Source organism: Convolutriloba macropyga, chromosome 9 (assembly GCF_964194025.1).
Source record: "Convolutriloba macropyga chromosome 9, txConMacr16.3, whole genome shotgun sequence".
Taxonomy (NCBI): Eukaryota; Metazoa; Xenacoelomorpha; order Acoela; family Convolutidae; genus Convolutriloba; species Convolutriloba macropyga.
Genome location: NC_134476.1, coordinates 52,914,220 through 52,929,063, shown reverse-complemented (window position 1 = coordinate 52,929,063; position 14,844 = coordinate 52,914,220). Strand labels below are relative to the sequence as shown.

At 34.9% G+C, this 14,844-nt stretch overlaps 1 protein-coding gene across 2 annotated transcripts in view; it reads left to right on the top strand.

Annotated features, from left to right (window-relative positions):
* LOC142345455 (uncharacterized) overlaps positions 1-11,998 on the top strand; it is a 41,176-nt gene extending 29,178 nt beyond the window's left edge. The window contains exons 4-6 of one of the 2 annotated variants that reach the window (XM_075397512.1): positions 2,172-2,228; positions 6,503-6,768; positions 11,395-11,998. In XM_075397512.1, coding sequence (XP_075253627.1) covers positions 2,172-2,228; positions 6,503-6,768; positions 11,395-11,575 — 504 coding nt within the window. In that variant the 3' untranslated portion in view covers positions 11,576-11,998. The remainder of the gene's footprint in view (positions 1-2,171; positions 2,229-6,502; positions 6,769-11,394) is intronic. The other variant, XM_075397513.1, reaches the window with a different exon arrangement.
* Positions 11,999-14,844: the final 2,846 nt, after the last annotated feature.

Sequence of the window (14,844 nt, the reverse complement as noted above, 5' to 3'; positions counted from 1 at the left end):
AACTAATAAGTTTCACAAACAACTTTGTGAAACCACAGTTTTGAAGCCATTAAATTGATAAGATATTAACCCCGAGAATATAACATCTTCGTTTGCGTCTCCTTTGACCATTATAGCGTCTTTTTGTAAAACGACTATCACAAAATGACAACAAAAAGAACCTCAAAAACTGAAAGTTATCTGAACTTCACAAAATTCTTCTGAAATAAATTGTCTCAGCCCTGAAGACATCATTTAAAATGTTTAAACAATGGAAAAAAATTTTTTTGATTCAACAAAACACCAAAAAGAGCTCTAAATAACGAGGCTGATTTACGAATATGATACAGCATTGTAAAATACGAAAAAAACGCAAACCAGAACAAAAAGGGATAAGTTGAAGAATACTATTGCTTTTTTTTAGAAATTTAATTCGAAAGTCAAATCAACCATTAGCTATTTACCGATATCAGTTATAAAGTTCAACTGTTTTTCTTTAGTTGGCCACTGAGACTTTTTATTACACAATATTTGACATATGACAGCAAAAATTAACAACAAATAAAGGGCAAAAATAAAAAACCCTACCAATTTCTGCAAGAGAACAGTGTCGCAGCCCTTCAAAACATACGTTATGAAAACAAAAATTATGTTCAATTTCAAATGTTGTAAAGATTTTTTCAGTTAGATTGTTAAATAATGGTACAAATTACAAAAGAAACAAAGCAACAGCAAAAATGGAATATGCACAAAAATCAGAAAATTTTGTATGAAAACTCGTTGTACCAAAAACGATGAAATCTTCTGCTAAAACAAACGCCCACAAAATTGGTTTGTGATCTATACGGAGGAAAGGTTGACCTCTACTCACTGAGAATAAGCAAAATGTTGACTAAAATAATATAAAAAATTGACACGTTCAAAAAATCACAGAAATTTCCTTAAAACAAATACATTCAATAACATAAGAGACATTAGGTAACAACCGAATGACTAGAAGAGGTTCACTTGCAGCTCTTGAGGAAGAAATTTAGATCTTGGAGTGGTTAAACTTAAAAATCAGACTGCCAAAAAATAACAATTGAAGGCAAAAGACAAGAATTCATTTAAATTTAAGAATTCACTAAAACTCTTCCTCAAAGCCATAAAAATCTTTTGGTTCTCTGAAAACAAACTGTATCTACATTCGCCCTCAAATTTACGTAATTTGGAGCTGTCATTAACGGAGCCGTGAATAAAAAATTTTGTCAGTAATTAACATTTATAAACAAAAGCAAAATGTTTTGAAAAAAGACAACATCAAAATAAAAACCAAAAAGTCTAATTCTAAGAGTCCATGATATTATCAAACCTCTCCCTGATTTTGTCGCGCGCCCAGCAAGCCGAAGAAGTGTTCAAGTTATTTGCGAATTAGACCAATTGTCGAATGGAATTCTTCAAATATTGAAAAAAAATGCATTTTGTATATTTATCGAGTTAAATCTCTAAAAACCGGCAAAGTTTTAATTCGAGAAGACTTTCATACGGCGCCCAATTGCAACTAGCGCTCTTTTTGAGATTAGGGAGTCTGTTTTAAGGTTTTTAGGTCACTAAGTTTGGCAAAATTTAACAAAGTGGACCAAAAAAGCATATTTTGTGCCATTTTTGATAAAAAAGTTCGAATTTTGAAAATTTTATCAAAATTTTAGCCAAAAAAACTTCAATCAAACAATTCAGCATTGCTCTTCTATCTCTAACGGTATCAAAAGTACTCTGCCGTTAAAAATTGTAACTTGTTTTGAATTATATTAGCGAAATTATGCCAAATTTTAGCAAAAATTACTGAAAATGTGAACAAAAACAGCTGAATGTGAACAAAACTTTAAACCTCGATAGCTCCCTGTAAAAAACGGAAATCGAAAAAATCTTTTTAACTCCGTATTCGACGGTGGACGGGCTTTTCAATGATACCACTCACAATTCTCTACGATGAATATATCGATCGGCCAAAATTGACTGAACAAAAAAAACCAGTTGAGTATATAATTCCTACCTCGCCACTAAAGTGGGGGTCGGAACAAAAAGAGAGAGTAAAAATCAGTTGAATAAAGTTGCCTCCAAGATAATAGAGAACAAAATGTTCAAATTGAAGCACCGCGTAATTATAGTTTTCACCGGTTTCAATCAAATAGTGTAACATTCTGTTTTTGTAGGACCTGGGCATCAAAACGGAGGCATTAGACGCAGCACAACGAGAGCTCTATGAAATGGTAATTATTCAGAAATATTGCTCGCATATCGCCTCAAGGTCACAGTTGCACCCTCATAGTAATAGAACTGATAACGTGACAGAAAAAATTTGTCAGAGTTGTGGAAATTGCTATTCTTCGAATTTCAACAATAGGCGAAAGTGACAGAAAATGTAAGATAGGCTGCGTTCTGGTCATCACAAAGCACAAAAGCAGAAATTTTCTTTTTTATCTACATTTTAATGGTATTCTTAACAACGTAAGGATAGTTATACCACATTCTGAATTGACGTGCAAAGTAGCATGTACAATTATAGACCTGCATGATCTATTGAATCAAATCTACTGGCTGATTAGGCATTCTCAAATAAGCTCACCGCATATTCAAAACGTTTCTATAATTTTATAGAATCAATGCTAGGTATCAGGCCAATTCTGACGGAGCATATTTGTTCCGACCTCCACTTTAGTGGGGAGGGAGGAACTATATACTCAACTGGGTTTTTTTTTGTTCAGTCAATTTTGGCCGATCGATATATTCATCGTAGAGAATTGTGAATGGTATCATTAAAAAGCCCGTCCAGCGTAGAATACGGAATTAAAAAGATTTTTTTGATTTTCGTTTTTTACAGGGAGTTATCGAGGTTTAAAATTTTGTGAACATCAGACTGTTTTTGTTCACATTTTCAGTAATTTTTGCTAAAATTTGGCACAATTTCGCTAATATAATTCAAAATAAGTTAAAATTTTTAATGGCAGATTGTTGTTGTTACCGTTAGAGATAGAAGAGCGTTGCTGAATTGTTTGATTATAGCTGCGAAGCTGTCAGCTGAGCGTAGCTATATTGCGGTGCTCTTGGTTTTTGTTTCGTCGTCTGACGCTCTTTTTTCGTTTTACATTTGTTCACACCGCAAAGCTGAAAAGGTCAAATTTTCTGACTGACTTCTTCCTCTCACTAACGGCATTTGCGCGCGTGACGTCATTTGTCACTCGCTTTTGCGAAAGATTTTAGTTTATTTGCGTGATTAGATTTTCATCATACGTGACTTACCTCACTCAATAAAATGACTTTTGCACTTTAAAACTTAAGTTTAATTTGAATTTGTTTAAGGTCAAGGGAACTAATTTGTGCAGTAAAGGTCCTAATACGAGGTTTCTTCGGAATGAATTTTAACAAGCTTTATTAATTTATCGCTGAATGTTTTTTACCTAGTTTTTTGAGCGGCGTTGATTTTTTTTTCAATTTAGATCTGTATCTGTTTCTATCTCTATTATATGGCACGCAGGTCTATTCTTTCGCAGCTATTCCGGCAATCTGCCGGCTATGTTTGAAGTTTTTTTGGCTAAAATTTTTGATAATGTTTTCAAAATTCAAACATTTTTCATCAAAATGGCACAAAATATGCTTTTTTGGTCCACTTTGTTAATTGCTCTCAAACGAAGTTTGTAGCAATTATATTAGTCCTGTTGGTCTTTTTATTTTATGCGATTTTTCGCTTGACCGATTTTTCGTCTGACGCTTTTGACTTTTCGTCCTCAAAAACGGGATAAACAGGTAGCGCCCAGCGGGCATTAAGTGCTCTTAGCCTTTCAGCTCTGTTTCAGCTCAAACTGTTTTGGAGACTTATACACATACTTATGGTGTGAAGGGCGATTCTGAGAGGTTGAGAAACCCCCCCCCCCCCGTTGACCCCCATCCCCACCGCGCTTTTGCCCCCCCCCCCCCAACCCAGTGTTGCCCCCATCAGCCCCAAGTGCACCCCCCCCCCCGTGGCTAGCTACTGACGAAGCCAACCGCTCGCCGGTCGTTTGAGAGCAATTCGCCCGACGTTAGTCGGTTATGTTTAAAGTTTGCCAGACTTAGTGACCTAGAAACCTTAACACAGACTCCCTAATATCAAAAAGAGCTCTAGTTGCAATTTGGCTACGTATAACAGTCTTCTGGAATTAAAACTTTGCCGTTTTTTCCAGAATTAACTCGATAATTATACAAAATGCATCGTTGTTTTTTTTTTAATTTTTGAAGAACTCCACTCAACAATTGGTCTAATTTGCAAACACTTGGAACACTTGGTCGGTTTCCTGGGCGCGCGACAAAATCAGAGATAGGTTCGGTAATATAATGGATTCATAGAATCAGAGACTTTTTGGTTTTTATTTTGATGCTACCTTTTTGCAAAATATTTTGCTTTTTTTTTAATGTTAATTACTGAACATATTTTTTATTCAAGGCTCCGTTAATGACAGCTACAATATACGTAAATTTGAGGCTGAATGTAGATATAAATTGTTTTCAGAGAACCAAAGGGTTTTTATGGCTTTGAGGAAGAGTTTTAGTAAAATTTAACTGAGTTCTTGTCTTTTGCCTTCAATTTTTATTCTTTTGGCAGTGTGATTTTTAAGTTTAACCACTCAATGATCTAAATTTTATCCTCGAGAGCTGTGAACCGTTTCTATTCATTCGGTGGTTACCTAATGTCTCTTATGTTATTGAAAGTATTTGTTTTAAGGAAATTTCTGTGATTTTTTGAACTTGTCAGTTTTTTTGTATTATTTTAGTCAACATTTTGCCTATTCTCAGGAAGTACAGGTCATCATTTCCTCTTTATAGAATAAGAACTAATTTTGTGGCGGTTAGTTTTAACAGAAGGATTTCTTGCTTTTTGTACTACGAGTTGGCCAACTATAGATAAAAAATGAACTTTATATTTGATATTGGTAGATAGCTAATGGTTATTTGGACTGTCGAATTAAATTTTTTTAAAAAAGAGTAATTGTATTCTTCAACTTATCACTTTTTGTTCTGGTTTGCGTTTTTTCTTCGTATTTTACTATATTGTATCATTTTCGTAAATTAGCCTCATTGTTTAGAGCTCTTTTTATTGTTTTGTCGAATCAAACAAAAAATTTTTCCTGTTGTTTAAACGTTTTAAATGATGTCTTCAGGGATTAGACAATTTGATTCAGCAGAATTCTGTGAAGTTTAGTAACTTTTCAGTTCTTGTGGTTGTTTTTGTTGTCATTTTGTGATAGTCGTTTTAAAAAAGACGTTATGATTATCAAAGGAGACGCAAATGAAGATTTTATATTCTCGCGGTTAATATCTTAAAAATTTAATGGCTTCAAAACTGTGGTTTCGTAAAGTTCTTTGTGAAACTTATCAGTTCAGCTTGTATTTAATGTTATTTTATAGTCTTCTTATTTAGTCTCATTAAAAACAGTCGCGATTAGTTTTTCAATTATTTGCAAGACAAACTGTCTACTCTTTTAGTCGAAAGCTTTTGTTGGCTATGAATTTTAAAAATATTTGTTTTTAATAAAATTAAGTGATAGATTGTTGAGTTCTACCAATTTTTTTTATTCTGTTAAATTGTAGCTAAGAATCTATATATACAATTCACATGATTTATCAATTTAAACACAGTGTGCTCTTCATATAGGTTTTATTTTCCTCAAATGGTCTTTCTTCTTGGAACAACCAGTTTTCATAAAACCAATATTCGTGATTTTTGTATATTTGCCTTATTTTTGTAGGTTTTTGTTTTCTTTTCACAGTATCACAATAATGGGATGGGCGTCATTTGATTTACAATTGCTGTCACCTGCAAAAAAGGCAAACGAAGATTTTTATTGTTTTTAGTGATCAGGTTAATATTTAATTGATTGGGGACATCGTTTTCGTGCAAATTTTTCGTTTTTGCCTGTATTTGTCGTTCTTTTTGTAGTAGTATGACATATCCTGGATGATGATAGGCCTCAGTCGCTCTCTATTGAGGTTGAAAAGACTCTCTCAGTGATTTCATTTCATGCGTAATTTTTCTGATCAGTTCGAATTTAATTCTTTTTTTAAAAAAGCAATGTTTTAATAAACTCTGCCCCTTTTTCTCATTTCTAGTCGACTTGTTGCCAAGTCGCATTGAGGAAAAGTCCCATATTTTGTTCCAAAAAAGTGTCGGTTAATCCTCTCAGTGTAAATTTTATCTGATGCCATTTTGATTTGGTTATTAGTGGTTTTCAAAAAATGGACAAGGAGTTTGTAACTATTTGATTTTTATTGCCGTCTTTTCTGGTAGTCATATTATTGTAGCCACAGGTCTCATAGGCCCTCTAGAGTAGATTGTTTTATTCTTTTAGTAGTCTGTTGAACGATATGTTGATACGTTAATTTTTTTATCTCCTCCTCATTTGGTAGACAATTAATTGAAAAATGTAGATGAGCGGTGTCGGAACTCAATGTGCGAACGCACATTACCGAGCCGCCTTGTTCATTTTAACATTTGCTATGTGGTTTTTAGAAGCAGAGTGCCAAAGGCAGACATAAACAAATGCAGAAGAAAATGGCAGAGTTTAAACAAAACTTGTCTCTGCAATTATTTGAGCTGAGGCAAGAAAATGAAGACTTGAAATCGATGCTTTATAGTCACAACTCCTCTGAACTTCAGCCTAGAACTCTGTCCTCTGACACTCGGACCAGTAGTAACACTGGCACAACGTCAGGTGGAAGTAGCAACGGGGGCACTGATTCGGGTATTCAACTTATCAGTCGCGAGCAGACTGCAACGTGGGTATATTTGTGATCTTCTTAGCCCACTTTTGTCAAATTTTCTTGGTGTTGGTCTTGTTTGGCAAATTTGAGTGAGAATGTCATTATACCGAAAGCCCTTGTTAGTTAAGTGGGCATTGACGTACAGATAAGGGCTCTTTTCTTAGAACAAATGGCTAAAAGCGATATTTTCATTTTTCTCACATAGTATGAAAAGATGAGTTTAAGGTTGTGCCGGGATATCGGATTAGTAGGATATGATGCTTGAATCCAAATTTAAGTGATGTAAATATTTTGATGGCAGTGCTATTATCAAACTCTGCTGTAACCTGCTGATTTTTCTGAAATGACCAAAATCTACATAAATAGTCGTAGAGATGTATCTTATATTTCATGCAAAAAATGACCAAAAGTTTCTCAGGACATGAATCAGCTGCATAGAGAATATTATCAGGTTTCTTTCTAATTCCACTGTGGACATTTGAGACATATTTATTGCACGAAAAGAGAACCCCGAGGTGCTTCCAAGGTAGTGAACAAATTTGATAGCATTGTGGACAGCAGAATATAGTTAAATATAATAGAATTGAAATTGCCGTTACAACTAGATTCATGAAGTACACTGTGCGAGAAAACATGTTTTTCAAAATTCTCCACTTGGGACTGAAATAGTAGTAGTTATAGGAAGATAAAAAATGTTTAAGAAATAGGTGAAGTTTTCGGAATTTGAGATCAAAAATGTCGAAATGAAACTAAGTAATGTAGCTAGTAAATTGCATAATAATTATGGTATGTAATTTGAGATAATATCAGTTGGTTCAAGCTTGCTTATGCTAGATCTTATCAACGTACGCAAGTCATAACTTTGTGCAATAAAAACGCTATGTCCACCACTGATGATCAAAAACAATATTGTTAATCCTCCCTTCAAATATCAATGAAATATTCTCAGAAAGTGAGGAGCTGACGCAAGTTTGTTCATGGTTTGAACTTTTGTTTTAGAAAGTTGACTTCTGTTTTCCTTTAACAGTAGCCTTTAACAGTAGCTTAGGTACTGACAGTTGGAAATTAGGAACTGCTGGTAGTACTTGGGGTGAAAAGGTCATTATGAGAGCTTGTCTTCCCATAACAGTCTCTTCTCCCTATTCAAACTAAAAACCACCCACCCTGCCCCCACCTACCTACCCCCCCCCCACCCGCCACCTACCCTTACCGCCCCCAAAACTACCCCCTTCCACTACCCTCGCCTACCCAGACCCCTAAACTAAAAGCTTAGTCCATTTTTAAAACCATGTCTTAAGTTTCATTTAGCTATTACTTTTTTTTCTTTTTGGTTAGTAATTATATTGCACGACTGATCGAGTCGTCTCTGGTACCGGCTCTCTTGTGTATGCTAAGTTTTTGCTTGACCGATTTGACTTTTCGAGTGATTTTTGCGCCCTTGACTTAGTTTTGCGTGATCGTAATTTCAAGGGTGATTTGAACCTATTTATTACTCAAAGTTTTTAGTTTGTGGATTACAGCTGCATAATCTTAGCACCAAATTTCTTAACTACCTGCTTCTTTAGCTTCAGGCGATTTTTATTTCAGTCAATTCAAATTCAGTCTGGATTAATTGTTTCGACCTTGCTTAGTGGGGAATGGAATATGCTCAACTGGGTGTTTGTGTTCAGCCAATTTTGAACGATAAATGTTTTTAGTAGAAAGATATGAGTGGTATCATTAGAAAGCTCATCGAGTGCATGATTGTAAGTTGAAGAAAATTTTTAAATTGGGCCTTTTTGTGGCGGGAGGTCTTAAGTTCTCGGCTATTGGCATTTTAAGGTAACGTTGTTAGATAATATTAGAATAACTTTCAACTAGTTTATCGTTTTATGCGCAAATATATATTATTAGCAACATTTGTGTAATGTTGATTAACCGCTCGACCCAATAGAATTTTCAAATTTTGTGTTTCGTGTTATTGTGTACTGTGTTTTGTGTTGTTGATACCACTCGACCGAATAACTTGGATGTTATTAGTCGCATTGGAGTTTTTTTTTACCATCGAAAGGATTTGGATTACATTGCGGAGCCGTGTTTTTTGAGCTATTCACATTTTTCTCAATCTCTTAACGTGAATGAGAATTCAAATTCAAACAGTAATTTTGGCAATACAAGAAAGGCTATAAGAGCAAAACAATGAGTGGTTCAAATCGTAAAATTCTTTCAAACAGCTTTGAAAGTGGAAAGAGAAATATCGTTGGAATGAGTTTTTGACGCTTTGCAATTTTGAGATTTTTCTGGGTCTGGTCAATTTGACTGCCGTTTGTGATGTTTTTTTTTATTTTCTGCAAATGCTTTCAAACCTAATACAAGTGTTCTAATAGTTCTAAGATCCTATTGCTTGAATGAATCATTAGAAAGCAAATTATTTTTTCATGACCTTGACTCCATATTTTTAAAAATTAGGCGTATTTGCTGAAACTTTTGTTGTATCGTTGAATTTTGTTGACGAAATTGTTATTGGTCTATCACATGTATCAATCAATGTTTTTTGAACAGCCTGTTGGTTTGTATGATTTTGATGTCTCGAAAAATTTTTGTGAGTTTTGAAGTGCTGCCTCTTTTTCATTTTTTAAATCTGATCACTGATGGGTTAATACGAAGATAATTGGGCTCTCTAACGGAGGAATGAAAGAACTGTTTTTCATCGTTTGAAGTTTCTTATGGTTTATGCCGGTTTGACAGTATTTCCTAAATGTTTTGCGAATTTTTAGTTGGCCTCACTTTCTTGTCCCCCTTGATTGCTTTCGGAGGAATTTTGAAGCAATTTTTGTAAATTTCAGTCTTTATGCAAAATTTTTGTGTGACAGTTTCGATTTCTCGGATGATTTTTACACCTTGAATTTTTTGTTTTGCGTGATCTAAATTTCTCTTGTTAATTGTCAGCTGCTGGAACCCCCCCCCCCCCCCACCAGCAGCAGCTATCTACTCCACTCACAACACGCCGCACATACCTACCTCTCCCCCGCCAACCTACTCCCCCAACTAACTACCCGCCCCCCACATAATCACTGCACTTACCTAAGCGGCCCCAATTCCTACCTAGCCCCATCCTACGACCTACTTACGACCCTCCCTTCACCTACTTACGCCCCGAGAGCTAATAATGTTCCCCATCATAAAATTGGTTGTTCCTAACTGTATTTTGTTTTTTTTTTCAATTTTTCTGAAATATGTAAGGGGCATGATGTTTCTGAAAAAGGAGGTGGATAAGACTTTTTTGCACAGCTCTTCGAGTATTTTCCGGTATTCTACCAGACATTTTTTTAATGACCAAAATTTTGCTTGACCGTTTTGACTTCGAGTGACTTTTGAGCCCTTGACTTTTTGCGTTTTGCTTCTATCTAATTTTTGTTTTATTCAGAATTTTAGGCGGCCGATATGAAGCGGCGACTGCTCGCTGCTAAACGTGAAATCATAAGTGCACAGAAATTGGTGTAATTTGTATCACTTCTTAGTATCAATTTTTATCACTTGTCGGTGAGAATTCAAGGGGCAAATCGTTTGCCAAATCCTAACACTATGCTCCTGAATTTGTTTTCCTGGCGTCATCGTTGTCGCATGCTGTATAGATTTTTGGCCAAACGATTGATGAAATCTTGGAGCTCACTTAAGTAATATTTGAGAATGCATATAAATTGGGACTATTTTTATATATCGATACAAATAAATGAGGACTATTTATTTATATAGATTCTAATAAATAGGTTTTATCCGAGCTGGATAGTCATGAATCTTTGTTTCTTGAAGGACTTTGAAGTTTGGTCGGAAAATTCGTTAAAAGCTGATGTCAGGATCTCATTTTTGTTGTTTGACGAAATAAGGTTTTTAGTTGTCCAATTAGTTGTTTGTTGCCTCATAAATTTTAATGTTTTTAAAACTAAATGCGGATTTGATTTGGTACATACTGCTTGATTTGGTACATACTTAAGCCAAAAATTTGAATAAGCAGGGTCGGAACATTGTGTGCACATTGCCGAGCATCCTTATTTTTAAAAGGAAAATAAAAAATAAATAAAATCAGAGACAAGGTATAAATATTTGCTCTCTGCCCTTGGGAGAATTTTTGCTTTCCAGAAGAAATATTTCTGCTGGAATTGAAATAGCTACGCCTTTGTCTGGGAGAGCAAAAATACGATTTTCCCGTCACATGTTTTTCCTAATGTTTCCTTAATTTGTTGTTATTGAGTTGTTATTACCACGTGGGTCTGTGCCAGCTCTTACTCAAAAATCTAAATTGCCTCAGGTTTTCGTGCACGCGAAATAAGACCTTGAGTGTGGTTTTCACCTCATCAATTTTGAATGCAAAAGGCATTGAAAGATTGTACATGTTTCTGCGCAACTTGCTTGAGATATAATGGCAGATATAGTGATCAGCAGGGTCACTTCTCTTTTCTTTTTTTTTTGTTTTATAACGTGTTTGAGCAAGCAGGAGCTACTTCTTTAATGGTTTTATCGCGAGCACTATTCGGGTCAGTGCACGACGACAGTTCGTTCAGTAACATGAATGTTAATTATACCAGTCGTTGAATCTTGTTAAAAACGGGAAGGCAACTCTTTTTGCTTCTAGCCATAAAGTTGACATGTTTTCTTTTTTAGGAGCAGTCTTCACACAGATGAAGTGGGGCCGATGGGTGATGTAGATTCCAATCAGATACTAAATACGTCTCAATCTACCCTGGTGGTTAGACTGTCTTCTAAAATTGACGAGCAACAGTTGGAGATAGAACGACTGAAAAGTCAAATTAGCTCACTTGCCTTCAAATCTGGCGATGCTTAAGGTGCTATTTTTTGTATTTTTTGTGAGCATGTAGTTTTCCTTTAACAATTTGTCTCATCTCCTTAATTTAGCATAATTATCAGCCATTGTGTCCAACATCTTGAAAAAAGCCTCTCTGAAGAACTAAGTATCTCTAACTCAATTCAACTTGAAAAAAATGAATGGGAGGGTTTTTTCATAACTAATGTTGGTGATACAATTGTGCTCATCTTCGGAATTGTTTTTTTGTGCTCCTAAAAGCTGCAAGATGTGATCAAATTATGATTACGAATAAGGTCGAATTAGAACTATAATATATTTAATTTTGTGAAATGTTCGTTTATTTTAACAAATCTGGTGTAAAAAATGTATTCGTGTAAATACTGAGTGGATAATTGTTTGTGTGATTGTAAAATGTAAATAGAAAACAAATGCTTGTGATAATCTGTTTTTTAACTCGTCACGAGAGGCTAGCATACACGTTTCTTCATCTTGGAAAACAACGTGCCATTCTTTTCTACTAATTTAGAATCGTATTATGGTCCGAAAAAACTTCGGAATTGCGAGGACTTTTAACGTTTTCAATCCTGAATTTCTGAATCTATAAGTTGGCAAAGACTTCAAAATGTCTGTTGGTTATTGACGGTTTGTGTGTTATCGGAAGCTTGGCGAATTAAAGAAAAGATTTAGTGTTAAGGCGCTCTTGTACTATATAAACAAATATGTGAATCTTTATTCTTTTTGCTTGATTAATAGACGCGCAGCGATAGCTGGGGCTATTATTGGCCTTCTCTTGGTTTTTGTTAATAGCCGGACAGCGATAGCTGACGCTATTATTGGCCTTCACTTGGTTTTTTACAATTAAAAGAATTTGAATTCTATTGGGGCGCTGTCTATTTTAAGATCTGTTCACACTTTTTCATGATTTTTGAAGTCAAATTGGAGTAGTGATTTTGGTCACGCCGAAACAGGAATTGGTACGAAAAAGCGAGTGGTTTTGCGGCTTTCTGGCTTGTGGTTTTTTGTTCACATGCTGCTATGTCACTTAAATTTTTGGGTTGGATTTTTTTCTAAATGATTTTTCCAATCTATTCGTAGTCCCTTCTAGGTCTAGTTTTCTGTTTAGTCAATGAAAATTATTTGAATTGTACGTCAGGACTTGTCCTGCTATGTTTTTGATTTCGGTGTCGCGATTTTTGTTACGACCATGTGCCGTCACAACCACTTCAAATCTGCTTTTTGTTCGTTCATGCAATTTCAACCGAAGTGCGTGCGTGGCGTCATTTTTTGCTCTTAGTGAAGCGAGTTTTTTGTTCATTTGCGTGATTTAATTTTTGGTCACACTTGACTTACCTCACTCTCAAAAATGACTTGCTCACTTTGAAATTGACTTTTATTTACTTTAATCCAAAAAGATAAGGTCAAATGGGTGTGTGTCACTCTAAATGAAGGTTATTTGAGATCAGCTAATAGAGGCAGCAATGACTTATACAGATTTTTCATAAAAATATAACAGATCAGCCTTCAATGAAAAGACAAATTTTGGTCTGTCTGTTTTACTGTTTTTAGACTGCCGATCTACGAATCTATGTCTTTCTAAATAAAAGTTATTTGAGAGCAGATAATAGAGGCAGTAAAAACTTATACAGATTTTTAATCAAAAGATAACATATCAGCCTTCAATGAAGACGAATTTTTGTGGTCTTTTTTACTGTTTTATTGAGACTGCAGATCTACGAAGCTATTGCGACTTTTTTCTGGCAATCTGCCAGCTATTTTGTAGGGTTATTTTTTCATTATTTGATAAACGGTTTTTATTTAAAGGAGTCGTTTTAGTTGGTATAAGTTTATTAAATTGGAAGATTTTTTGGTACAAACGACTCTTCGAGTTGTTTGCGGAATTCTTCTGGCTGTTTTCTTTCAGATCTGTTCATACACTTTTCGCTTGTTGGTGTCGATATGAAGTTATATTTTGAGTAGTGATTTTACTCTCGGTTGAGTAGTAAAGGAAGTCTGAGAGCGAGTCCTTTAAGGATGTGAACATCTTTGAATCTGAATGATAAGCGGAGTGAAGAATTGTTGGAAACAAATTTTTGCTTCTTCGGAGGAATTTGTTCACGTGCTAATTGATTTGTCTTTCGAATGTGTTTCTCCACGAAAGCTACCAGTGTTTATAAATGTGTTCTAATGGATCTTAGATGAAAAATTGTGAACCCCCAATGGGCAGATATTAGTTTTTATGACTTCAACACTAATTGCTATCCTGTTTATTATTTTATTTGTCTTTTAGTATCATTAAAGATTTTTTTCTGTTGGCCTATTTGTCATTTAGTATCATTAATGACAAAATGCATTGGTTTTTCGAGGCATAAATGACTTTCTGTAATAGTTTCGTTTTGCGTTTGCATTTAATCTTTGTGACTATCTGCTGGCGAAAAGTTCTCGAACTATTTCCGTCTGTCGTTCCTTTGTCTTGTCACTTAATGTAATAACGGCGAGCCTCTTTAGTGTCCCAATGAGGCATAAATAGCTCTCATTAATTGTTTTACTGAATGGCGTTTGACTTTTATCGATGTGTCATGTTTTCAATTAGTTAGTTAGTTTTGCCTTCTGTTCTTTTTGTTTTGTCACATAGCTTTATTGAAGAGAGCTCCCATTGGCCTTAATGAAAATTGGTTGAACTTTCTAAATTACTTAAAGTTATTTGATAGCTTGTGGTTTTTAGGATTATGACTCCTATGATTACTCTGTGTTCGCATAAGTTTATAATGGGTTTGTTTTTTTTGTCGTTTTTGTTTTTTGTCTTGCCATTTAGTCTTATTGAGGGCATATCATCTTGGCTGTCTAATGAGGAGTAAGTGAACTTAGTTCAAGTAGTAGTTTGATATTTTTGTTTTTATATGCTCTCCAACGAAGTTTAAAGCAATTGTAAACTTGTTTGTCTTTTATAATGCAAAATGTTTGCTTGACCGATTTGACTTTTCGTGCACTTTTGCGCACTTCACTTTTTCTTTCTGCTTGATTGAAATTCCTCTCTCATTCACAATTTTAAGCAGCTGAACTCAAGTGGCGGTAATCCACCACTAAAAGTCAAATGAGAAGAGCGCCGAAATTGGTGTCATCTTTTTAATTATATTATTGATTATAGTGGTATATAATAACCTCTAATGACGTCATTTGAAGCCCCATTGGAGATTTTCGTCCCACGACTGAAGTAGGCTGCAATTGGGCCAGAGCTTCGACTAGTCGTCCGAGAGCAATTCGATGGTAGTCGGTTATATTAATATTTG